General features: G+C 36.6%; 2 protein-coding genes across 3 annotated transcripts; both read right to left on the reverse strand.

Annotated features, from left to right (window-relative positions):
* Nucleotides 1-21: 21 nt before the first annotated feature.
* trim23 (tripartite motif containing 23) lies at nucleotides 22-14,126 on the reverse strand. 2 transcript variants are annotated; one of them, XM_073829074.1, is made up of 11 exons: nucleotides 14,031-14,126; nucleotides 13,099-13,261; nucleotides 12,873-12,994; nucleotides 10,881-11,159; nucleotides 9,118-9,300; nucleotides 8,813-9,028; nucleotides 8,598-8,732; nucleotides 7,148-7,277; nucleotides 6,945-7,055; nucleotides 6,714-6,838; nucleotides 22-2,615 (listed from the first exon to the last, which is right to left on the reverse strand). In XM_073829074.1, exons 1-11 carry the CDS (start codon nucleotides 14,124-14,126, stop codon nucleotides 2,436-2,438), a joined length of 1,740 nt encoding a protein of 579 aa, XP_073685175.1. In that variant the 3' UTR covers nucleotides 22-2,435. The 2 variants fall into 2 exon arrangements, with proteins under 2 accessions (XP_073685175.1, XP_073685176.1); XM_073829075.1 differs by lacking the exons at nucleotides 12,873-12,994; nucleotides 13,099-13,261; nucleotides 14,031-14,126 and having other exon boundaries at nucleotides 10,881-10,964; nucleotides 11,033-11,143.
* Nucleotides 14,127-16,991: 2,865 nt separating this feature from the next.
* LOC141299676 (fish-egg lectin-like) lies at nucleotides 16,992-19,507 on the reverse strand. Its single transcript, XM_073830061.1, has 5 exons — nucleotides 18,360-19,507; nucleotides 17,986-18,213; nucleotides 17,614-17,822; nucleotides 17,349-17,476; nucleotides 16,992-17,251 (listed from the first exon to the last, which is right to left on the reverse strand). Exons 1-5 carry the CDS (start codon nucleotides 18,451-18,453, stop codon nucleotides 17,092-17,094), a joined length of 819 nt encoding a protein of 272 aa, XP_073686162.1. The 5' UTR covers nucleotides 18,454-19,507; the 3' UTR covers nucleotides 16,992-17,091.
* Nucleotides 19,508-25,478: the final 5,971 nt, after the last annotated feature.

A 25,478-nucleotide genomic window follows, 5' to 3' on the forward strand; every position in this document is an offset into this window, starting at 1 on the left:
TTTCATTAGTGTCATTCAAAGTGTGTTCAGCTTTGTTTTTTAATAGCATAACATTATGAATGGTTATACAAAAAGCCGTCATCAAATCAACAACAAACGATGGTGTGTACTGTGCTTCTTAAGAGGCGTCCAAAACTCACATTAACAACAAAGACTTTCACAACTTCAGATCCTCCTGCGATTTACACACATGCGTTTCACCTAAGTACAGTTAGTAAACATTACATCGCAATGAGGATCAGTGTTTCAACCCAAAGAGATGGTTCCTAAAACCGACTACTGCAGATAAAATGTCAAATAATGGAGCGTTTACATACAGCCACATCTGTTATAGCTGATGAGTCTAAATTCATATAATGTAACAGTGTTTGCTTTAGTTAAGATGCTAAGAAATACTTGTTCTAACAAATAAAGAGATAGCCAGATATTAATAAGCAGTGGACCATAGAACTGGGAGAAAGTTTATACGTTTTTTGTTTTTTTTGTTTTTCCATGACAACTACACCCTCCTGTAAAATATAAATAATCAGTAACTTTTTTTTTTTTTTTTTGCCACAGACACATCCATCTCTCCATACGTGGTGAAAATACACCTACACCCATGCATCAGTCTTAAGACCACAAAGTACATTTCAATAAATATTTACAGGCTCGTTTATAGCCCAAAAATTCACAATAACCATAAAAAACAAGAACAATGGTATGCTTTTGGGTGAATCTCACAAAAATGCATGTGGGTCACATTTTACCTCCCAAAATCAATATAAATTTTAACTAAATGTTTAGCATTTACACTTTTCATTACAATTAAGCACATACTCCATACAAATGTGTTGAAATTCCATTACTGTAATTACCGTAAAAGCATTTCTTGCATTTCACATTACAGTAATGCAAATTTGAGTGTAAAATGTGCTTGATCGAAATGAAGAATGTTCTAACATAAAAACCATTTTCACTTTCTTAATGCAAAATATATATGTATATTTTATATTAAAGGAAAGCATGATTTATACATGTCATAGACATGTTTTGTGAAATTCACCCCATTACTTGCATGTAACCTTTGATCAATGGCAATGGATTTGATCACACGTCCTTTCTTACTATTTCAGTAGCTAATGTGACACATTAACAGGCACTTCACATTGCAGAAACCATGAATCTGGTGTTTGATGCCTCGTTTCATCCTTACCAATGATTAAAACATTTAATAGATCTATTTAAACCTATTCGTGTGCGGTTTGCACACGACACTATAAGGATTTCATAGGGTGTCTGTACAAAAATGACCAGTATATATGCTTAAGCACATCTACTATATATGCGCAAATTATCTCCAGGCATTAGTTACTATTAGGCGAATGAGCAAATGGGTGAACGGACCATGAAAAGAGGAGTAACAAACTAGATATTAAAGGAATAGTTGAGCCAAAAGTGAAAAAAATGGCTGAAAATGTTCTTAAACTCAAGCAATCCAAAATGTAGATTGGAAAATTTTAGCATTGCATCATTTGCTCAGCAATGGATCCTCTGCAGTGAATGGGTGCCGTCAGAATAACAGTCCAAACAGCTGATTAAAACATGTTTGCAAGTTTGGAAGAAACAACTTCATCAAGACGTTTCTGATATTGCTTCCTCTAGTGAAAACTGTTGTCTCGTCTAAATCAGGAGAGAAATATGCACAATTTAAACATTGTTTCCAAGTGAACATGAAGGAGGAAGCGTTATTATGGATTATGAACTCTATTTTGGCCAGAAGCAATGTTTTTAACATATTAATGATGGATTTGTTTGTTACAAACACTACTTTTCACTTCACAAGATGTTAACTGATGGACTGCGGATTTTTATCAGCTGTTCAGACTCTCATTCTAACGGCACCCATTCACTGGTGAGCAAGTGATGTAATGCTAAAGTTCTCCATGAAGAAACAAACTCATCTAGATCTTGGATGGCCTGAGGCAGAGTACATTTTCAGCAAATTTGTCTGTTTTGACAGAAGAGACAGTAAGTTTAGTTAGTAATGTGAATTAACATGTTTTTAAAGGAATAGTCCAGGTTGAACACATTTCTGAACAGCTCTCTGTGATAGGGAACTGATAAGGGACTTTGTAAAAACCAACAAAAATCATTTTTACATTAAAGCATGTACAATGGAAGTCTACGGGGCAACAAAAGCAACATCTGTCACTGCTGAGTCAAAATAATGGTGGTTATCAGCAGCATCTTGCCTTGTTTTTAACCTTAAATCACTCCTATTTAAGCTCCACTAATATACACCATTGAGCCACGAGTGCACACAGCAGCAAGTCTACTAATGTATGATGGGATGACGTGGTACTGTGGGTAAACATGAGCAGGGTAAGTGTGCAAATGGCATGGACCGGTTTGAGTTTTAAGTCGTAAGTCTATTCAGTGTGGGTAAGCGTCCCTCAGGCCACGTCGAGCACTCCTGCGGCCACCAACTGGCGTGAGAGCCAGTCTAACCCTTCGTGTAGACCCATGCCGCTGCGGGCGTCGCAGCCCTGGATGTGCCAGCTGCGGCCGCAGCACAGTTTGTGTAAGCTCAGGAGCTCCGTCATCTCCTCCACAGACACTGCGCCGGGAACTTCCTACAGAGAGACAAATCGTGTTTAGGAGTTCAAAGTCAAGGATTTGATTCACAAAGAACACACATACAGTGCCTTGCAAAAGTATTCATACCCCTTAATTTTTTTCACGTTTTGTTGCAGCATTATGTTAAACTGCTTTAAATGAGTTTTTCCTAGGGCTGCAACAACTTATCGAAAATGAAATTCGTCGACAACGATTCTCATTATCGATTAATCGGTCCACCCACAGTGCACTTACAACTTCAGAGGATCACGTCAAATTACAGCACTGAATGACGCATTTCTATGGACAAAATGCATGTAAAAATAGTGGAGGATACAGACTGAGATGCTGCAGGAGAGTTACGTGATCCAAGCTGCCCAAAACATGAGAATTCCTTATTTTAAACTTCAAGCTTATAGCGTAATGGCTTGCCCTGTGAGGCACTTTGAGATCCGTTTGCATCCTCAGCATGAAAACTTTCAGTTTACGGTCATATCCTTATTTGTAAATGTCACACATTCACACAAGCATTTCCATTTATGCATTAAAGTCCATTCTGGCAGTCTGTGTTAAGTTTAAATCTTTACTGAATGAGCGTCAGACAGGAACACAGACATGTAGACAATTAATACTCAGCGCAAAAAAACATTCATTGTGCTGAAACGTCTGTCGTTGAATGTTAAATTTAGATTTAAATACAACATGTAGTGCACATACCTATTTATGGAGGGTAGGAACTGTATGGCTGTGACGGTGGTAGTTTTACCACTGCCGGTGGTGCGGTGTTTTATATAAAGGAGGCTCAAACAGTATTCACAAACGTGCGTTTATTTGAGAAATTCCGTCGGTGAACAAGCAGCCTACAAATCGCTAAAATTACAAAACATAAAATAAACAAAATAATACATTTAAATAAGAAAGTAGCCTAAAAAAAGTGTTAAATAGGCTATTAAACAAACATTCGTTGCAAAAATTCCTAACAACCTCGACAGCTCATCAGAATTTCTGGCCGAGTTCTCTTTCTCTTCCCCATTGCACAGCTGCTGTTTTTAATAGCAAAGTAATTACATTTATTTTTGTTTCTTTAGTTTATAAAGTTAATTTAGAAATATATTTGGAACACGTTGTTTGTGAAGTTCAAGTTTTCATTTTTTAAAGTATCGGCCAGCGACAAACAGATCAATTTAGCCTTCTCAAGTCATCACGATTTAAATTAAAATCCTTAGATTAAAAAAAAAACTTAAAGCATATCACAATATTAGTTGAATTGTTTAACCTAGATAAATGTATACTAATAGGCACATATCCAATCGTTTGTGCGGAGAGTGAAAGCTTTGCAGGATATGGTGCCGCCAGCGCTATGTGTAACTTCATTTTTGCTCATAGATGTAAGAGTAATAAATTGACTTTATTACTTCACTACTATAAAACGAAATAATTCAAATCGAAAACAAAACTCTTTCATTAGCTATAGGCAGGGGCACCGCTAAGGGGGGAAAAGTTAGGACAATTCTAAGGGCCCACGCCATTTAGGGGCCCCCAGAGGTCTGCTTTTGTGTGGTGGGGGGGCCCAACCTCATATTTTGTCATAGGGCCCAAAATTGCGAGCCGCGCCCCTGGCTATAGGCCTAATCCATAAAGATGCATTTAGGCATTAAAAGCGCATCCAGTGAGCAGATGTCGAGTTAGGATCGTCAAATTTATCTTTGCGACACTGACTCAGAAAATACTAGTTTACTAGTATTACTTTAGCTGGGGCTTTGCGGCCAGTTTAAGCTTACTGCGTGCATTTGAACGTGGAACTCTGCTGAAGGCACTTGTGCTCGCTGCTGCTGCTGCTATTGGCCGGACACTAAACGCCATGGCGGAATAAATAGCAGAAACACTGTATTTTCTGCTTGAAAGTGTGTTTTTCTTCAGATATTTGTATTTTCTCCTTATTATGACAGGTGAATTGTTGTAAATTGTAAAGCACTGTGTTTTCATAGCATTCAGAATGTGAAATAGTGTGATTTTGAAAAAAAACAAAAAATGGGAAATTAAGCCAACTAAACGATTAGTTGAAAAAATAACCGCCAACCAATTGATTATCAAAATAATCGTTAGTTGCAGCCCTAGTTTTTCCCCACATCAATTTACACTCCATACACCGTAATAAAGACAAAGCAAAAACCAGATTTGCAAATTTTACAAATTTATATTTAAAAAAAAACAAAACACTGAAATAAGTACATTGCATAAGTATTCATACCCTTAACTCAGTACATAGTTGAAGCACCTTTACAGCCTCAAGTCTTTTTGGGTCTGATGTGACAAGCTTTGCACATCTGCATTTGGAAATTATCTGCCATTCTTTGCCTCACCTTTTTACCTCTCAAGCTCTGTCAGCTTGGATGGGGGCTGGCAGACATTTTCTAGAGTCCTAGTTGTTCCAATCGTCTTCCATTATGGATAATGCTTCTGTGAACCTTCAATGCAGCAGATTTGTTTCTGAACTCTTCCCGAGATCATTGCCTAAACGCAAGTCTGTCACTGAGCTCTACAGGCAGTTATCTTGACCTCAGGACTTGGTTTTTGCTCTGATATGTATTTTCAGCTGTTAGACCTTTTCTGAGAGGTGTGTGCCTTTCTAAATCAGACTCATTCAAATGAATTTGCCACAGTTTAACTCCACTCGAAGTGTAGTAACATCTAGAAGCAATATGAATGCTCCTGAGCTAAATTTCGAGTGTCCCAGAAAAGGGTATGAATACTTATGCAACGGGATCTTTTGTGCAAATTTATTAAAAATAAAAATCTAAAATGTTAAAAATCTATTTTTTGTTTTGCCATTATGGAGTAGGGAATGTAGATTAATGTGGGGAAAAAAGTAATTTAAAGTAGTTTAACATAAGGCAGCAACAAAACAAAATGTGAAAAAAAATGAAGGGGAATGAATAATTTCGCAAGGCACTGTATTAGCAATAATCTACCTAATACATGTAGCAAAACAAATACATAAAGTGATAGCTCACCCCAAAATGAATCATTAATTATTCAACCTCATGTTGTTTCAAACCCATAAGAGATTTGTGAATCTTTAAAACACAAATTAAGATATTTGATCAAATATGAGAGCTTTCTTTTTTCTATAACATAGCATGTAAATATAATTATCAGGGCTCTACATTTAATTTTCTTTTGTACTTTTGTCTTGAAGCACAGTCAAAATTTTAGAAGCACCTCTTAATCAAAAAATCTGATGAACAAATTTGCCTTCCTATTATGAAGTGATATTTGACTCCTTAAAGTAATTTACAGGAGAATTTTGTTTCATGTCATCTTTTATGTCAACATTAAGCTTTTAAAAATGAATTAAAACAACAGAATAAGAACAAGTAGAATAAGTTACCAATCAAATGAAATCAGCATTAATGAAATTTATTTGTACTACAGAAGAACACAAAAGTTGCTTGTAGGTGTATTTTAATGTTTAATGAGGCTCAGAGGTGGCATGAGTGCAATCAAATTCATAAATTCATGTTGTGATCGATGTTTTAAACATTAAAATTTGAATACAGAAATATAAAATGATTTATATAACTAAAAAGATACTTCTGATAGATCTGTTAGTGGGTAAGTCAGTGAGTAAGTCACTAATTTAATTACTGAATCATGTCATTAATTTTATTCATTTGAACAGCTGATCCATTTAAGAATAAAGCAAGTGACTGTCTTTATGAATGGAAACTGAATCAATCAGATGCACGGCAGCTCATCTGTGAGTTCAGACCATTTTTGATGATGAAATAGAGCAAAATCAGGCAATAGTGTTATAGTCAGACAATGTAAGTTACTTAATATTAACTTCTTGTAAATTTAACTGTTGTATTAAATCAATATCTCATATCAAACTCCCTTAAAAATCATTAAAATCCAAAATATTCTTTCATAGTCGCAGACAGGACCGTCGGACGGGGGGGGGGGGGGGTAACAGTGGAACAAGGTAACAGACCCATCACGACCCAAAAATCCTATTAAAGTCTAAAGGAAAATTTAATTTTACGAAACCTGACAGGCACATGTATATGAAAAAAATATTTCGTTAAATTAGCTGTATTTTTCTAATCTCTCACCTGTTTGTTGGCAAAGATGAGCAGCAGAGCATCTCTGAGCTCCTTCTCTGTCAGCAGTTTGGCCAGTTCACTGTGAGACTCCATCAGCCTGTCTCTGTGACAGCTGTCAATCACAAACACCACAGCTGGGAGACAATACAAGACCAGATTCAGTCCTATGCACTCATTATGAAAGTAATATGATTGTGGGATTTTAATCATCAACAAGGTAACACTGAGGTGAACTGTTACCTTGTGTGTTCAGATAGTAGTGTTTCCATAGTGGACGGAGTTTATGTTTGCCACCCACATCCCAAATGGTGAATTTCAGGTTTTTGTATTCAACAGTTTCTACATTAAAACCTGAAACAGAAAAAAAAAAATCCCTCTGACTTGCTGAAAAAAAAGAGGCATATTTGAATGTGTGTACAAGTATTGCAGGTTCATGTAGATACCTATAGTCGGTATGGGCTGCATAAACTCATCTTGCTTCAGTTTGAAGAGAATAGTAGTTTTGCCAGCTCCATCTAAGCCCAAAGTCACAACGCGGATCTCCATTTTTGGACCAATGTGTACACGGTTGTCCTGGGGAAAAGATGGACTCAATTTTTTTAGATGACCAAACGTCCTCTTTTATTTCCAGACTGAGATTCTTTAATTGCCTAAAATGGCTTTGTTTTTCTATTGTTCTGCATTCAAATCATAGCAAAACAAGCCCAAAACCAGGCAGTTTAAGCAATTCAGAAATGTCCATCAGGACGTATTGTCACCTTGGTTCAATATATCTCCAAAAATACAGAAATACAAGGATTTCAGATTTCCGTTAATCAGATAATTTCAGATAATCGTTTCAGATTTTTTTAATATGAGTAACTCCATCCAGGGTTCAAGCACTACTTTTTTGATGTTCAAGGATCTCACTTATGGTTTTATGTTTTCTACTGTTTAAGAAAAAAAAGATTTGCAAAACCGCTCTGAATCCCGATCTGAATCAAATTATTCACAATCCTTGCTCCAAAGTCTTAATCTGAGTAATGATTCATGAACCATCATTTCAGTTCAGTCTTTGGAGCATGGATCACAAATCATTCAATTTGCAGAATTATTTAAGAACCCGCTCCGAAATTCTGATCTGAATCAAATGAATCAAAGTTCCGATCTAAATGATTCGCAATACGCGACTTGAGGTTCCGATCTAAAATAATTGATTTGCAATAAGCAAAGTTCAAATCTAAGTAAAATGATTCACAGACCCACTCCAAAGCCCTGATCTAAATCAAATTATTCACAATACGCAATTTGAAGGCCGGATCTGAATCAAATGAATTGCGATACACAATCCGATTGCAGCACTTCAAAACAGTGAATCAAGTTGCGATGCAATGGTTTTTAAAATCATTACAAGCAATGTTGAAATTTGAAAATGAATGGCTCTTTTAATCTGGTTTTTGCCAGTGAATCACTTGAAATGAAAAGAAGTCACGAGCTTGAATCAATCGGAGCGGTTCCAGCTTAAATGACTCACTCAATTGATTTGGTTTATCTGTTTCTTTTTGAATCCACAGCTGTTTACATGACACTGTTAATACTACTAATGGTTTAGCTCGATAGTTTTATGACACTAACTAAAATAGGCAAAAAAAAGTCAGATTTCTTTTTTATTAAATGATGTGCTTAGTAAAAATGCAAACTCTTATTTCATAGACACACTGTCTTCCAATAATTAAAGCACTCTTCAAGTACCTCTTCAGGAATATTACCATTTACAAGGGTATTCCAGGCCTTAAATTTAAAAAGTCAAATTCAAGTACTTCGAGCATTTTAAGCACCTTGTACGAACCCTTTCCCTCACGTAAGTTTGTACAAGCTGTACTAACCTTACCATGTCACAAATGTTAAAATTACCTTGGTGAAAGTAACAGGGATGCCTGCATCCAGTTGAATGTGGTCGGCCAGCTCTGTAAACTGCTGCTGCTGTTTCTGCAGTGTCTCTAGTAGTCGGTTGATCTCCTGTTTTGCCAAAACCACCCTGCAATCATCCTAGCAGAAAAACAACAAACAAACTCAAATGCCTGAACTTCTTACGATCAACTGATTGTGTCACGTGATCAAGTCTGTACCTGCTGCAGTGTTTTCTCGCAGTGCAGACAGGCAGTGGACACCTGTGACAGCAGTATAGTCATGTCCTCCTGCTGCTGCCGAAGCCAGATCAGCCTCTCTCTGACGTGTGCGTCCACCACGCTCAGAGCCATCTCCTCCTGACGGCACAGGGTCTCGTGTAGATCCGCAAAATAGGCACGCACGCAAGACCGGGCACTCTCGGCTGTTCCTGGAACCTGAGAGGAAACCAAAGAAAGGTACAGTGGAAACGCATTAAGATGCAAATGAAGTAGGCCATTATGAACACACAAAAACATGATCATACATGTTCAGTGTGAGCCATGCCCATGCTGTCCTCCACGATCTGCTCTCCTCCTTCGATCTGCTGCACGATGCCCACTAGTTTCCTGGAGTACTCTGACACTTCCTCTGTGAATGTACGGATGCAGTGTGCCATATCCAGGATGGATGCTCGGATCTGGTTGGCTTCACCCTCTAATACAGCATGCTGGTGAAATGTTTAGTGAAGAAGAAAAAAAAATAGATAATAGAAAATGTGAATCGGGCTAGGTACAAAATATCCTCTTTGCAATAAAACAGAAATATGTGAATGATTTCAGAATAGGTATAAATTGTGTGATTGACAATGAACTGGTTTGATTCTAGATTCGTTAGCATTGCATTTGATTTACAACTTAATTTAATTCAATACAACGAATAGCAAATTGATTAAGTAAAATAAATGAATTAATAAATGACCAGTTTTATTTTTTTTTATAGTTAAAGCTGCAGTCCGTAACTTTTTTTGAGTTCATAATTTACAAAATTTAAATAATAAGTGAGTACATCATGAATCCATTTTCCAAACCATGTTTTTGGCTTATCCTGAATCACTACAGAACACTCATTGTAAGTTTTGAATGTCTTGGATTTGGATAAAAATATTGCAATTTACCTGTTTCTAGGTTATGTTATTTGCTTATTTTAAGTTGATGGCAGATGCTTTGGGATAAAAATGCTTGCAACTGCAAAATTTGCTTTGTTAGGACGAGTAAGAAACAATTGTGTAAGAGATGCTTATGAGTTATTATTACTATGTAATCAACCACAAAGGTTAACAAGAGAGTACACAGGGGTGAAGAGAGCATGTTGCAACCCCAAGCGGAGTTGAAGCAGATGAAGACCTTGATAAATACTAAAAATGACAAGCACATATATAAACAAAAATTTAAATAAAACAGAAAATATAAAAATAAAAACTCATGTATAAAATATTAATAAAAAACACAATAGTATTTCAAACATACTAAAATATGCTTTAAAAAAAAATTTACATCCTTTTTTATTTAATACAGCTTTTATCTTTATTTTAGTTTTGGTACTTAGTACTTCAGGTTAAACTAAATGAAAATAAGAAATATTACCTTAGCAAGTGGCTGAAATACAATGTTTTATTTATAGATTTATTATTAATACCTATATATATATATATATATATATATATATATATATATATATTTTTTTTTTTTTTTTTTTTTTTTTTTTTTTTTGGGGGGTTTATTTCATTTCAAGCAAATAATAATAATAATAAAAATTATAATAATGTATATTATTATTATTATTATTATTATTATTATTATTATTATTATTATAAGTAAGGTTAATTTTAAGTAAAATGTTTTAATGTTTTTAGTTTATTTAAAGAGATCACCCAAAAATGAAAATTCTAATTTGTGTTCCAAAGACGAACAAAGGTCTTACAGGTTTGGAACGACATGAAGGTGACAGAATTTTCATTCGTGGGTGAACTATCCCTTTAACAATTATAATCCTACTTGCACCAGAAACACCAATGCCAACAATTATTTAAGTTATATTTCAAGAGTTTTTCAAAAATAATTCTCTTGCAATGCAACTTTAAACAATGCATCTTAAAAACAAATGCACTGTTACTTTCCTAAAATTGTAATGAAATCAGAAAATTTACAAGATACACTACAGGATTGAAACTGAATTAAGAAATCCATGCCAATTTTCTAAGCCTAAAGACAAACAAGTAGTTTTGAATTATGCATTTATGCTCTGTACCTTATGCCCTTGATGCTTCCCATACTCCTTGCACACACAGCACATGAGTGGGCCAGGCTGGCAGCCGTCTTCCAAGCAGACAAACTCAATGGCGTGCACCTGGTGCTGTGGACAAAGCATCTTCTCATGGGGCTTGTCTGCCAGCGGCACACGCCGGTGTTTGGCCAGCGTTCGGGTGGAGTGGGTGAGCTGGGAGCACTCGGCACACAGGTGTGTGGCACAAACCGTGCAGTACACAGAAGCAGTGTGAGTCTCATCTTCATCACAGCGGATTATGCACTAATGGAGACATGGCAAACAAAAATACAATATGATCAAACCATGATACACAACCTAATTCATTGCTTTTATAAAAGAAGCCATAACAGGTTGTCCTTAGGGGTGGGCGATATGGCAAAAATATATTACGATTTTTTTCAGAAATTTCACAATTGACGATTTTATCACGATTCTTTGTCATGTTGGTTTTACTATTTTGCAAGTTGTCTGAGCAGTACAAACTAATTTTAATTTTTTTTAAAACAAAGCCTTTCAAGGTAACAAAATATTCAATAAAAAAATAGCAGATACTTAGACCAAAGTAAGCGAAGATAAAATTCTTTGTCATTAAAAAAAAATAAGAACAAAGAAACGCATTACAAATAAACGTAATACAAATAAAACAAAGAGTCCATTATTTTTCAGGTACAGTAGGTGTATTTAGCAGTAGCATTCAAGAAATTGAATTAAATATAAAAAGTCAAACACTATACACTTATACACTATATACATTAATTGTACATTGATTCTTAATAAAGCAACTGTATTAAAGTTCTTCAGTCAAAAGGAGTGAGTGATTTTTCTCTTTGTGTTTTGTTTTATTAACATTAAAAGAATAGTTGAAAAAAATGAAAATTCTGTCATCTGTCTGTCAAATCTGTCCTTGTGTTTTATTTTTATACCGTCATTTACTCACTCTCAGGTTGTCTTAAACCTTGTTATCTATTTGATAATTTCTATTATTACATTCAATGGGGACCAGCTACTGCTTGGTTACCCACATTTTTTTTAAATATATTATTTTGTGTTTAGCACAAGAAAGAAATCAATACAAGTTTGGGACAACACATGAGTAAATAATGACAGAATTATGATTTTGGCTGAACTATCCCTTTAATGACATGCAGCATGTTTAGTACAATTAGTCTGCTGTCCCTTTAAGAGCTGAACGCATCTAATATACAGGCTCGCGTCTGTTTTTCTCTAAATCGTTTACTTTCACTTTAGACATAAGCAGCTGTGTTTATATGTAAACCTTGTGTGTTTTGACAGTATTAGCGTAATTAGACGTGAGACATAACTTCAGTTCAGTAATTAGGCGCTAGTTGAGTTATTTATGCCTTTAGCGTGCGCGCTTCAGGTGTGCGCACTCTGGAAAAGCGCATGCATGTCAGAACAGCATGCATATAAAATCTTTAACCGGCAAAACTGTAAAGCAAATAATGTACTTTTGTAACTGTGAATAAGTGCAATGTCCTGTAAGTGTAACTCTACCACAGAGTTAAAACTGATGTGAATGTATGTCGTGTTATACAGTATATTGAGACGGAGGCGCCAGAACTGCAGCTGATAGAATAGCACGATACTACGATATTTCTCCAAAAGCAGAACACGTTTTCCAAAAATTTTCATATCGCACACCTCTAGTTCTCCTACATAAATATATTAATTGTAGGTGTGCTGGCTGCAATTAATTGTAGGTGTGCTGGCTTTTGGTCTCATCCACATCTAGCTATTTTTAGCTGTACAAAACAGCTAATTTTGCTGCTTGATATTGCAAATTGGTGTGTCTTACCATATTTTAATGTATTGTCTTAATTATGAACACAATGGGTTGTAGTGCAAATGGTTTTACCGTTTATTGCACGTTGTTATTTTTTTCTTTATTTCCCTACAGTGGCTTACTTCCGCATTAAAGAAAAAGGTGGATAATAGAAAATGCACATCTCTAACCTCGCCCATCTCACGGAGCGCATCCTCTGACATGCCTGACTGATTGCTGGCCCCATTTTGCAGCCGTTCAAGCAATTCTAGCAGGGCAAAGTTCTTCTTCAGGCCCCATACACCTGAGTCCCCTGGAGAGCAAAATGAGACAGCGTGAGACATTTCTTTCCACTACATACATAAATCCTAAATTAAGGATTGCACTGTTAAAATAAAAAGGCAATGTTAAACTCACCCAGCTCAGTGACCTGTCTGTCAAAGGGGCAGCGGACTGCCCTGCCGTGAAGAGGCAGACGGGTCAAACAGTCGTGACACACCGTGTGTCCACACAGCAGGAGCCGCGGCACCTTGTCGCCTTGTAGTGAAAACACATCCTCGCAAACACCGCACTCCAACACCTTGAGAATAGCACAAATATATGCAAATAAAATCTTTTTATAAAATGTTTTGCTTAAAGTGTGCACCTGAGCTGTCTTGCTTTAAAATTACTTACATGGTTTGATATTTGCTGTTTAATTAAAAAGTATTTACATGTGCATTGAGTGTCTAAATGTTTTTAAAACAAAGTTTTATTTAATAGATATTTTTAATAACCAAGATTTAAATTAATATTTACAAATTAGCACCAATTAAACACCGCACTATCGTTTGTCTTGCAGAGTGAATATAGACTTCATTAAATCGCAATCATATCCAGTCCAATGTTATTATACAGTAACTTTCATGTCGGTTATACATGAATACGCCTTGGGCACAACTCATTAATCGACAATTTCACATCAGCCTTACAGTTTCTCAAATAAGTCTATAACTTGAGTTTAAATATGCACCTTAGGTTTTGAGACAGCCTTTTAGTGCTCTGACCAGCTGATCATTTAGCTAGCCAGCTAACTCGCTTAGTGCCATTGCTGTCAAAGCTGTACATTTATCAGTACAACACAATATTTTATAACAGTTAGACGTTTAAAGTGTCATGAGTTTATAATTAAGTGTGTGACAGTGTTTAACATAAAGAACGCAGTGACAGTTTTGAATGTTGCTATCATTAGCGTGCTAACGCTCTGCAACAGCTCATTGAACACCGGCAGGACAAAAACAACATCGACCGCATGATTTTTATAAGCTAAACCTCTAGTGTAGTGGTTATTTATGTCATATGCGTCATACCTTCACCGCATTAGCGGTTGTACCGCGACCGTGTCTCACACAAGGCTCCATCGCTGCTGCGTTCGCCTGTTTATTTACACTGACAGCAGCGGCCATCCTCGGACTGAACCATCTGATGACACGTCGGTGTGAATTTGACACACTTCTGTTAGACGCGCTCAAGCTGTCAAATAGTATATGAAAGATATCAGAAGGACACGTTTCTTTGGTAGTATTTTTCTATTGTAAAGTGGTATAGCGGATATTTATTATATGATTGAATGAAGTTATACAAAATCGTTTCACAAAATCACCCCTACATAAGAGTGGATCAGTCCGTCAGCTGTTTCCGTTGTCCGTTGATGCTGTGCAGAACTGCAGATGCTCAACTAACTTTTCGTTATTTTTATACAGCTTTTGATTCCATTGAGTTTCCTTTTATTTTCAAGCCTTTTAATATATTTGGTTTGGGCCTCAATGTTATTATTGCAATTCAAACGTTGTATTATGTATAAGAATGGCAATATTTTAATCAAATGACAACGTACTATGGATAAACAGGCATGTGCCAAAAAATAGAATATCGAGGGAAAGTCCATTACTCCATTTATTTCAATAATTTGTTTCAAAAAAGTGAAACTTGTATGTTATATTAGTTCACTACACACAAAGTGAAATATTTCAAGACTTCATTTGTTTCAATTTTAATGATTATGGATTAAAGAAAAAAAAATGCAGTATTGCACAAAATTAGAATATTTCATGTGACCAATAAAAAAAAGCATATTAAACACGTGTTGGCCTTCTGAAAAGTGTTTCAATGTACTGTATTATGTCCTCAGTACTTTGTTGGGCCTCCTTTTGCACTTAATCCAGCATCAAGGCGCGTGGCATGGAGGCGATCATCCTTTGACACAGTTGAGGTGTTATGGAGCCCAAGTTGCTTTGATATTGGCCTTCAGCTCGTCTGCATTTCAGGGTCTCTGTTCCTTCATCTTCCTTTTGACAATACCCCATAGATTTTCAATGGGGTTTAAGTCAGGCGAGTTTGCTGGACAATCAAGAACAGTTATTCCATGGCTATTAACCAGGTACTGGTAGTTTTGGCTTTGTGGGCAGGTGCCAAATCCTGCTGGAAAATAAAATCATCAATAACTTTTTTGCTTTTTTCTGCTTACACTCTAGTTTATTTTTTTTTTTTTTTTTTTTTTTTTGTTATACACTTTGGTGCACTTGAAATTGTTCTCCAGCTTCTGTATTTACCATCATGTCAGTACTTTCCTGATGTAGATATGGTCTTTTCTGTTCACTCCCCAACAGCTGTATGGACTGTAGGACAGCTGTAGTACTTCAGGCTTCTACTAAATTGAATCCAAGGAGAAGTGCAGGCTGGACATGGCCAGTTGTTGTTAGTATCCATATTTGTGCCATATATTTCATACACATATGTACAGTCATGTTTAATGCAATTCATGTTGTTAATTACAACGAAAGGAATGTATTTTTTCACTCTTTGTGTTTTTACATTATTATGATACTGTTTAAACTGTTTAAATCAATGTGATAAATGAGTTAGGTCAAAAGTATTCTAAAAGTAGTCTGATTATATTACTGTCAGGTTTATAGTCTGTTTTGTTCTGTTTTCCCACTGTTTCCCTCCCTTGTGTTTCCAATGTGTTGGTTTCTTCCTTTGTCTCCCCCTTTTGGTTAGATGATTTGGTTTCCTCTTTTGCCCATATTTGTACATTTGTACTTCCCCTTGTTATCCCTGATTGGTTTCACCTGTCCTTGTTTAGTGGCCACTCCCCTTTGCTTGTGTTTAAATAGTCCTTTGTTCCCCAGTTTCATTGTCTGGGCATAAAGTTACGTTGTGGTTTTGTTTCCTGGATTCCTGTTTGTTTTGTTTGAAGTTTTGTTAATGAATATGTGTTTATCTGTACTCCTGGCTCCTGCGTTTGTTCCCCTGGCTCCCCTCTCCCTGCACTGCGTGACAGATGACCAGAACTACAAAGATGAACTGGGCTGAGGATTCTCTTTTCAACCCGCAGCAGGGGGAACGCTCTTTGGAGGCTTATGTGGAGGAGTTCTTGTGCTTGTACCATCAGGTGAGATGGAGCGGTCAAATTTCAAATGCATGCTTCCAGATGGGACTAAAAAATATATTCCAAGATCTAACTCCTGGGAGGGAATCTAAAAAGTTCATCAAAGTTGTCCTAAGACAAGTATGGGTTTTGTTTTGATTTTAGAACATCTTTGATGAAAGGTTTTAATTCACTTCAAAGGTTTACTACTATAGGGTGAAGTCAGCTAAAATGAGCCAAATAAGGTTGTAGTCTCATATCTCTTCACTTTCTTACAGACAATCACACTAACTGATCTTGTATTGTTGCTTCAACACTTGTTGACATGAAACAATTTAGATGGTTTTCTTAAGGCATGCAGGGCAGAATGTTAAACGAAGCTTTTCAGAAAAAATTGTAAGGTTAGTCTGACTTAGTAAATTTCATTAATCACTACTAAGGGTACTAATTCATTTAAAAGTAAACTTGCCAACAAAGCAAAGCTTTACGAACAGTGTTTTGAAATGCTCTTTCAAATTAGTTGAATCTAAAAAAGACACTTTTTGTGAAAATGTCATTTTAGGTAGAAATGGCTGGTTCAGCTAAAACGTGCCACAATTCTCAGCTAAAATGAGTTACACACTCATTTTTTACACAGATTGAGGGTGAAAATCGGTTTATAGGCCTAGATATGTGTCCACACAAAAGACGCCAATACACAGAAATACAACATGATCATATCATTTTTAAATGCGTTGTTTAATGAAATATTCATTCAAATTTCTATTTGATGAAATTCAGACTAAAACCTGTGACTGTGAACAATTTCCACAGTTGTGCTGTGTATATCCTGAAACAGCCTCACTGTTTGAGAACCACTGAACCAAATGATACTCAAAAGAACCAACACTGATGAGATGGATGCTTTTGTAATGCTTTATTGGTTCAACAGAAAGAAAAAGCATAATCAAGCTTTTCTAATAATGACTGATTATTGAGTTTTCCGTTAATGAGTGAGCTCCTCATTTGCTGCAGTTATTTAAAGTACATTTACGGATGGAGCCGTCAACACACACGACCCACAGCACTCCCAGGTCAAAGGTCACATGCTGTTGGCCATTGGGACAAGCAACCATTTTTTGCCAGTCTGTGCCAGCGGGGTTGGAGCGAGAGACGCCAGTTCTGCAATAGACAAAAATAAAGGTTTCTTGAATACAGCATGATCAATCTTTTTGAATTCATTACTTTTGTTCATACAACTGATACCTATTTAGCTCACCTTTGAAATAATTCCTTTTGCGAACTGACACCAAAGACACTGCCATCAGTTGCTACTTCAATCATGGCCAGTTGTCCAGCAATGTTCTCAAAGCTGCCAGACCCAGAACAGGCTTTATTAGACACATCCTGCACAAGACCGAAAGAGGCACAAACCAGTCAGTCATAGTCACATCAAGAAACTGCTCCAGTTTATTTCTTTATTTTATAATATACATTTTCATGCATTTGCGCTTGTTTTCTAGCTTTTGCATTTGTGTTATTACCTTCATAATCCAGATCTTGTCATCCGCACTCACTCCCCAACAGCTGTACGGACCACAGCTGTAATGCTTCAGCCTTCCATTAAGTTGAACCCAAGTATTGCTGGATGGCCATTTGTTGTTAGCTTCCATATTTAAACAGAATATTTCATCATTCTTATTGACACCTGCAAGGATCTGATCACCTCCAGCATCCACCTGTTTGAGAAACCCTAACAATACATCAACAGGTTAGATAAAAGATTAGTTTTATTAGAAATCAACAATAAGATGATATTTGGGACAATGTATTTAAAACAATGTATTTAAAGATCATTTACATTAATGACAGATTAAACAGGATTTTCTGTAACTTTGCACTATTGCGCTCTTCACCTGGAAACCAAATGAAGGAACCACTCTGAAGCTTAAAGATGTTGTTTGCTGAATCCACCCCCAGCTGACCAGCTGGACCAACGCTGAAGTGTGTTAGAGACAGGCTGATCTTCGTGAAGACATTATCAATCAGAACAAACGCTTCATTATGACTGTTCACTCCAACCACAGAGCCTGACCCAGCGTCTATCTCCTTCAGCTTTCCACTTATCACGGTACAGTCTAAAGCTGTGAAAACATGGTGCAAAATAATCACTGATTGCAAATACATAACTGTTTAAAAAAATTACAAAATTAATATATTTATATTTTTATATAGAAAGTAAACTTGCAAATGTTATTTTAAATTTACAATACCAAAACACATAGTTTACCCAGAGTGTGAAGAAACTGGCAGCAGAAGAGTAGCAGGATGCTCTGGTAAACCTTCATTGCTCCACAATACAGTTTGTTGTAGGCTACTACCATAACATTCTCAAGTTTATTCTCAGGCTCATATTTATATAGGATGGATTCATGCAAAATCAAACAGGATGTACTGGACAGCCAATCAAATTTCTCACAGGTCAAATAATACCTTACATGGATATTAAGAAATATAACAAAAAGATGCACGTGCGAGTATAAGTATTGTGTCCTTTGTTTAGTTCTTGTTTTGTCTAGGTGTGTTCATGATGTGCAAATAACGGAAGGAAATTACTCAAGGGCAGTCTTACACAAGAACAATCAAAAGTAAAACCCAAGAAATACAAAATATTTACAGACCTGTTCAGAGTCAGAAATCATTAATATAAGTGAATTCAGTTGAAGTAAGAATAAAATATGATCAGTAATTAAATGAAGACATCCTTCACTAAAGGTGCGTTCACGCCATACTGGAATTCCCGTAATTATGAGATTCCAACTTGTAAAAAGAGTTCACGTCCTCATAGAACTTGTAATTACAACTTGTGAACTGGTAGTCGAAAGCTAAGACTTGTACCACCTGACCAGCGTAGGCTCTGCTTAGGCGTTGATATTGTTGCCATAAAAAAAGCTAAATTCCGAGTCTGAGGACGTGAACAGCTCCGAGTACAACGTCACGTGTTGTCATCTCAAAATTATGGTAATTACCATATGGCGTGAAAGCAGCATAAATGAGGGGTAATTAACAGGACACAGGTGAATCAAATAAGACATGGGAGAAACTGAGTCACAGGGAGCACGTGGGGAGAAAAACACACAACTGTCGCTGCCCTCCAAAGGCAAAGTGCAGTAACTATGCCAACACTGAAACTGAGAAAAATGCCTTTAAAGTTTTTACGCCAGCTAGTCAAACATGTTGACGCTCTTGTTTCTCTGAAACACTCTCGTTTCTCGGGGACAAAATTGAACCAGGAGACTTTGCCACAAGACAAAACTGTTGTCAAAAAGTCCATTTTAAGCCTTCACTCAATTTTGACCAAATGTGTAGTTACTGCGCTTTGCCTTTGGAGGGCAGTGTGGATGAATGATCATTTAGGTTAACTCGTTTCAGGTGCACAATACCTTTAACCACGAGGAAGAGATAAACAGCCCATCACACAGCTGCATTTACGTGTTTGAAGACCAGTTGTGCTGCTGTATTCTGAATATTTTGCATTAGGAAGGGACTTATCTTTCTGATGTTGTGCAATGCAAACCTGCAAGATTTTTTTTTTTTTTTGAGATTACAAGATCACACCAATATTTCCAAGATGGTGAAGTCATGCTGTGGAGTTAGAGTGGCGGTTTACAGCGTTTGTAGTAAATTGATTATTAAATTGTTTAACTAGGGTTTATACGTGATTTCTGTGACAGAGTTTGAGATAAATCCTTTAATTTTACTATTGGAACTGCATTTAATGTTTTAAATGAATTTTAACCATTTTTTCCATTCTATCATCTTCTATAGCACAACTGTATATACCACCTATTTATTAGTACATTTATTTTTTACAAATTAATATTTTTTTATCTGTATTTTATCTTTCTATTTATGTTTATATATGTGTAATTTTTCTTGTTCTCTTATTTTTATTGTCTGTCTTGTCTTTTGTCGTGACTGGCAAGTCAAGTCACGGAACAGCTGCTGTTCCTGTTGCGGCTGAGGTTCATTACAGTTTTTTTTAACTATATAATTTTCTGTTTATGTAATTTTGACAACATTGTCTCCTCAATGTTTTACAGTACACCGGAAAAAAGAAGAAAAGTGCTGCTACATCCAGACTTCAGAGACACATCTCCCATGCAAAGTAAGTATCAGTATCATCTTTCTGTCTATTGCCTTATCAGCCAGTATCATGCTACAATATTTTATGTTGATACAGTGACAATTTCACAGTGTCTATTTCTTAGTGTGTAATGTAAACATTTAAATTGGTTGTTGACTTGATGGGCCCTATTTTAAGAGTGGCAAGCTAATGATTAGTGCTATCCAGTTAGGGCTTGATTAAGGCCAATAACCAAGTGTATCCGACTCTATCCCGCATACTACAGACCATACACAATGCAAGTTACACTACTATGTTACATCTTTGACAAAAAATAAATAAATAAATAGGATCCGATGACATCCAGCTGTTCTTCCAGTTTCTTTTCTTTTCTTTTGATATATTTCAAGTAGGGCCGGGACTTTAACGCGTTAATTTAGATTAATTAATTACAAAAAAATAACGCGTTAATTTTTTTTTAACGCATTTTAATCGCACTTAATTTTGCACCGCGGAACGTTTCTCACTGGATGAGTTTCGGCGGACCGATTATACTGGAGCACCAACTAGCACATAGAGCCTCAAGTATCACCTCAATGCTTTTACAGAAGTCTACCTACCTATAGGGTACCAGAATTTCTGAAATGTAGGCTAGTATATTTCTAAATATCCCAGTGTTTCCCCTACCATTATCTTAGGGGGGCGCGTTTACAATGTCTCCTCCGTGAAAACACGGACTGGATCGCGGACTCCATTCATAAAAACCGAATTTACTATAGCGCGGAATGCCACGTAAATTCGTCGATTTTTGGATTGATTAATCAAAAGTTGGTCTGTCACTTAATTCAAATCGCGATATGGACTAGTGTCTGTCAAAACTGAAATGCAAAAAGACCGTTTTAATATGAATCCTGCATGTTCCGTTTGTGTCTGTATTTATGAATAGTGGAGACGTGTTTTTTTTTTTTTTTTTTTACTACACGCATAGGCTACTAACTAGCATCATATCATACTTTACACACAGAAACTTCACGGCAACCTGTCAAAATAAAAGTACGGTTTAACATGAAACAGAACAATATTCCTATTTAAATAATTGACAAAAAAACAATATATACGATAAATTAACCACTTAAGTTATTATTAACCACTTAATTGTAGAAAAAAATACTACAATTATTATTTAAATGTTAAATTATTATTATTTATTGATTTTAACAGCAAACCTCTGTTTGTTTGCCAAAAATTAAAAAGGTTTATTTTTAATTTGATTAAAAATAAATAAATGTTTATGCTTTCATTTGATTATGAGAAAAATTAAAACCCACAAGAATTTCTTAAAAAAAAAAATAGCAAAAGATTGTAAAGCCCTATTGTTCAAAATGTTAAAATAGAGAGTTTTGGACTTATTTTTTCACTGAAATAAATGTTTTCGTTATTACACAAAGTAGGGTAAAGTACAGAGAGAAAAAAAGTATGGAAACCTAGGGGAAACACTGTATCCATTGCTACACTTAATGGCAATATTGCACTGGTCTGTTGGACTTGGTTGAACAAAAACAAACAATATTTTGTTGCTTAAGCTTATGTATTCAGTCATTCTTCAATGGTATACTAAAAATCCATATGAAAAAAACTTACTTCTCACTGTTCTCAGGTCAAATATTTATATGCGATTAAAATGCGATTAATTTCGATTAATTACAAAGCCTTTAATTAATTAGATTAATTTTTTTTTAATCGAGTCCCGGCCCTAATTTCAAGACATTCATCCGGTTGTTGTCCTTAAACAGCTATCGTGAGTAGGATTAATTTCTTACGCAGCTCATCCAACCCTTCGTTGCTAGTTCCAAAACGTCATTTTAGACCTAGTAATGACACTTGAGCCGCTGATAGTAAACTAATGCAGTTAATAATAAAGTTTAGACAGACCGACAGACAGGCAGACAGACGGCAAGAGAGAGGGAGAGAGAGATTAAGCTCGTAAATTACCTCTCTCAAGTCTGTCCGTCTCTCATAAGTGATAGGCAGCATCGTCTCTGCAAATAGTTAAACCTTAAGTTAATTTTCTCCAAGACCACGCTGTTGTTTCCTCGCGTGTGAGAAATGTCTTGTAGTTTTTAAGTTGTTAATCATCAGAACAGCGCTAACAATCTGCTTTATTTTATTAATAAACTGTACTGTCTATCAAATTTGGGCTTTTAAAGGGTTAATCCACCCAAAAATGAAAATCCAAAATGTAGGTGATTTTTTTTTTTTTTCTCCAGCAGAGCAGTAAAGTTTTCTGAAACCATGGACCATGGTGATTCTTACAATGCCAGTCAGTGCCTGCCCTTCTTAGAAAGTAATTAAAAAAAAGCATATTAGATATATTGAGATCTTAGAAAGCCGAACCCTCTGTCTGTACGAGAAACTAAAAAAAATAATTACAACATTTTTACCTGTAATCCAAAGCCTTAGGCAATGGTTCAGTGAAATAGTCACTAGTTCAGGTCACTTTTTGTTTGTTTGTTTGTTTGTTTAATCACACAAATACGTACCATATACACAATTATATATTAAAGCGCCTGATGTGTAACATTGATTGTTTTTTTTTTTTCAAATGTCTTCGGAACATTCTAATGAAGCACAAGACTGCAAATCGAATCATCATCCATGTGGGAAAGAACGATATTCGGAAAGAGCAGTCAGAACTCCTAAAGAAGGATTTTGGTGAACTCACTGAAACACTTCGAAGACTTGAAATTCAGTCGTTCATCAGTGGACCACTCCCAGCAAGGGGAACTAACATGTTTTCACGGTTGCTCGGACTGAATACCTGGCTACAAAGAACCTGCAGTCTAAAAGGAGTCAACTTCATTGACAAGTTCAATCTTTTCTGGGGCCATAGACAACTGTTCAAACTGGACGGCCTTCACCCAAACAAACTTGGTGCGAGAGTGCTTAAGAACAATATCTATTTTTCACTCCGGCATCTTTCAGTAGAATGTGTGAGTCTACCCAACATGAATGGCACACACACACTTGGACAAAGTGACGACAGGACATCTTATCAGCTTCAGAGTCATCATGTGGCCAACACAACCAACAAGGACACTGACAACGCCACGCAGCCACAACAAGCACTGCTTATGGACACTTTCCTGGCTGAGCCCTGCTCACAGAGCTTATCACAGACAGACTGTGACGTATTACAACAGCTCCAAGACTCAACACCGAAGGATGACTTTCTGGTAAACAGCCAGGGAAGCCAGGACAACAACCAGGAAATTCCAGAGCCAGAGCTCCATTCACCAGACACATTATCCCTCTCTCCAGCATCTCCACTTCTAAGCTTGTCACAGAAAATGGAGGAACTGGTATATGCTGGAACCAGACTCTCCCACTCTTTTGCTGCAAGCCCCCAGTTATCAACTAAAAAACGGCAGGCACCTCAACCACCAAAGCCTGTGGGTCCAGCTAGCCATCCTCCTCCTGTGAGAGCTCTCCGGCCGCTGCCACAACGCCAGGGCTCAAACCCTCCTGCATCTGCTGTGAGTGAACCAAAAACAACTGATAACAGCTCTCAGTGATATGTGTCGGGTCCCCGCTACGGTAACAGCAACACTCAGCAATGTTTACAAAACAAGCGGGAACCCAGTGTGCCTGTAGCTTTCCCTATTTCTGTTTTAATATGTGATAGAAAGTCTAAGGCCCTTTCAAATCGTACAGTTCACACATCTAATCAGAGGCTTATTAGGCATCAAACTAAGATTGCTCTAGAGACAAAAAGTGATGCCATCAAGCTAGCATTTTTAAATGTTCGCTCACTAAAAAATAAATCACTTCTGATCAATGATTTTATAACCACAAACAACCTGGATTTTATGTTTTTAAATGAAACATGGTTAGAAGACAATTCTAGTGCAACGGTCCTAAATGAAGCAGTCCCTCCTAACTTTACTTTCATGAATGTCTGCAGAGCTGTTAAAAGAGGTGGTGGTGTAGCTGCCCTTTTTAAAGATGTCTATGAATGCAAACAAGTGTCATTTGGTCAGTACTTGTCTTTTGAATATCTAGGGATTGTACTGAAAGGTCCCCCACGCATTCTGTTTATCATTATTTACAGGCCCCCAAAATACTCTCCAGCCTTTGTTGAAGAGTTCACAGAACTGCTATCAATGATTTGTTCAGAGTTTGACTGTTTTGCTATTGCAGGGGATTTTAATGTTCAAATAGACAATGCAGAAAGCAAAACTACAAAAGAAATTATAACGGTTTTGAACACGTTTGACCTGATTCAGCATGTGCATGGGCCCACACACAATCGTGGACACACTCTTGATTTACTCATCAGTAAGGGTCTAAACATTTCATCCACTGTTATCAAGGATGTAGCACTATCTGATCACTTCTGTATTTTCTTTGATATATTGATCTCTGCTACCACTGAATCTAGATCAGTCTCTGTCAGAAAGAGATGCATTAACGATAACACTAGTGTGCTATTTATGAAGGCTATATCTTCAATGCCAAGCATTTCTGTAGACTCTGTTGATTTTCTCCTGGAGTCCTTTAACTCAAAAGTTAAGAATGTCATTGATGACATTGCACCTGTGAAGGTCAGACAGATGACTGGCAAGAAATCACCATGGAGAAAATCAACAGCAGTACAGAGTATGAAAAGACAATGCAGGAAAGCTGAGCGGATGTGGCGGAAGACAAAACTTGAAATTCACTATAGCATCTATAAAGATAGCCTTCATGCTTTCAATGTTGAACTAGGTAAAGCTAGACAAACATTCTTCTCGAACCTTATAAACAGCAACTTAAACAACACTCGCACTCTTTTTGCTACCATTGAGAGACTAACAAACCCCCCTAGTCAGATCCCTAGTGAACTGCTCTCTGACAACAAGTGCGATGAGTTTGCTTCCTTCTTTTCTGAGAAGATCAATAATATCAGAAAGACAATTAGCACACCCTCAAGTTATGCAGAGGTCAGACAGATTCGACCGCAATTTCAAAAAGAAGTCATTATGTCTCCTTTTGAAGAAATCGATAGCAACATTTTGGAAGAAACAGTACAGCACCTCAAATCGTCAACCTGCCACCTTGACACACTTCCCACATCTTTTTTCAAAAGTGTGCTTAACTGTTTAGAAGCAGATCTTTTAGAAGTGGTGAACATCTCACTTCTTTCTGGGACTTTTCCAAACTCCCTAAAAACTGCAGCTGTTAAGCCCCTTCTGAAAAAGAAAAATCTTGATAACACCATACTGAGCAACTATAGACCAATATCAA

Source organism: Garra rufa, chromosome 23 (genome assembly GCF_049309525.1).
Source record: "Garra rufa chromosome 23, GarRuf1.0, whole genome shotgun sequence".
Lineage (NCBI taxonomy): Eukaryota > Metazoa > Chordata > Actinopteri > Cypriniformes > Cyprinidae > Garra > Garra rufa.

Coding starts and splice junctions, on each gene's coding strand:
- trim23 (XM_073829074.1), bottom strand. CDS start 14,126: ATGGCCGCTGCTGTCAGTGTAAATAAACAGGCGAACGCAGCAGCGATG. Junction 7,278..8,597: donor TCCCTGTTACTTTCACCAAG/GTAATTTTAACA, acceptor TCTTTTCCCCAG/GACAACCGTGTACACATTGG. Junction 6,839..6,944: donor CTACTATCTGAACACACAAG/GTAACAGTTCAC, acceptor ATTGTCTCCCAG/CTGTGGTGTTTGTGATTGAC.
- LOC141299676 (XM_073830061.1), bottom strand. CDS start 18,453: ATGGTAGTAGCCTACAACAAACTGTATTGTGGAGCAATGAAGGTTTAC. Junction 17,823..17,985: donor TTCCTTCATTTGGTTTCCAG/GTGAAGAGCGCA, acceptor ATGTATTGTTAG/GGTTTCTCAAACAGGTGGAT. Junction 17,477..17,613: donor ACAAGATCTGGATTATGAAG/GTAATAACACAA, acceptor GGTCTTGTGCAG/GATGTGTCTAATAAAGCCTG.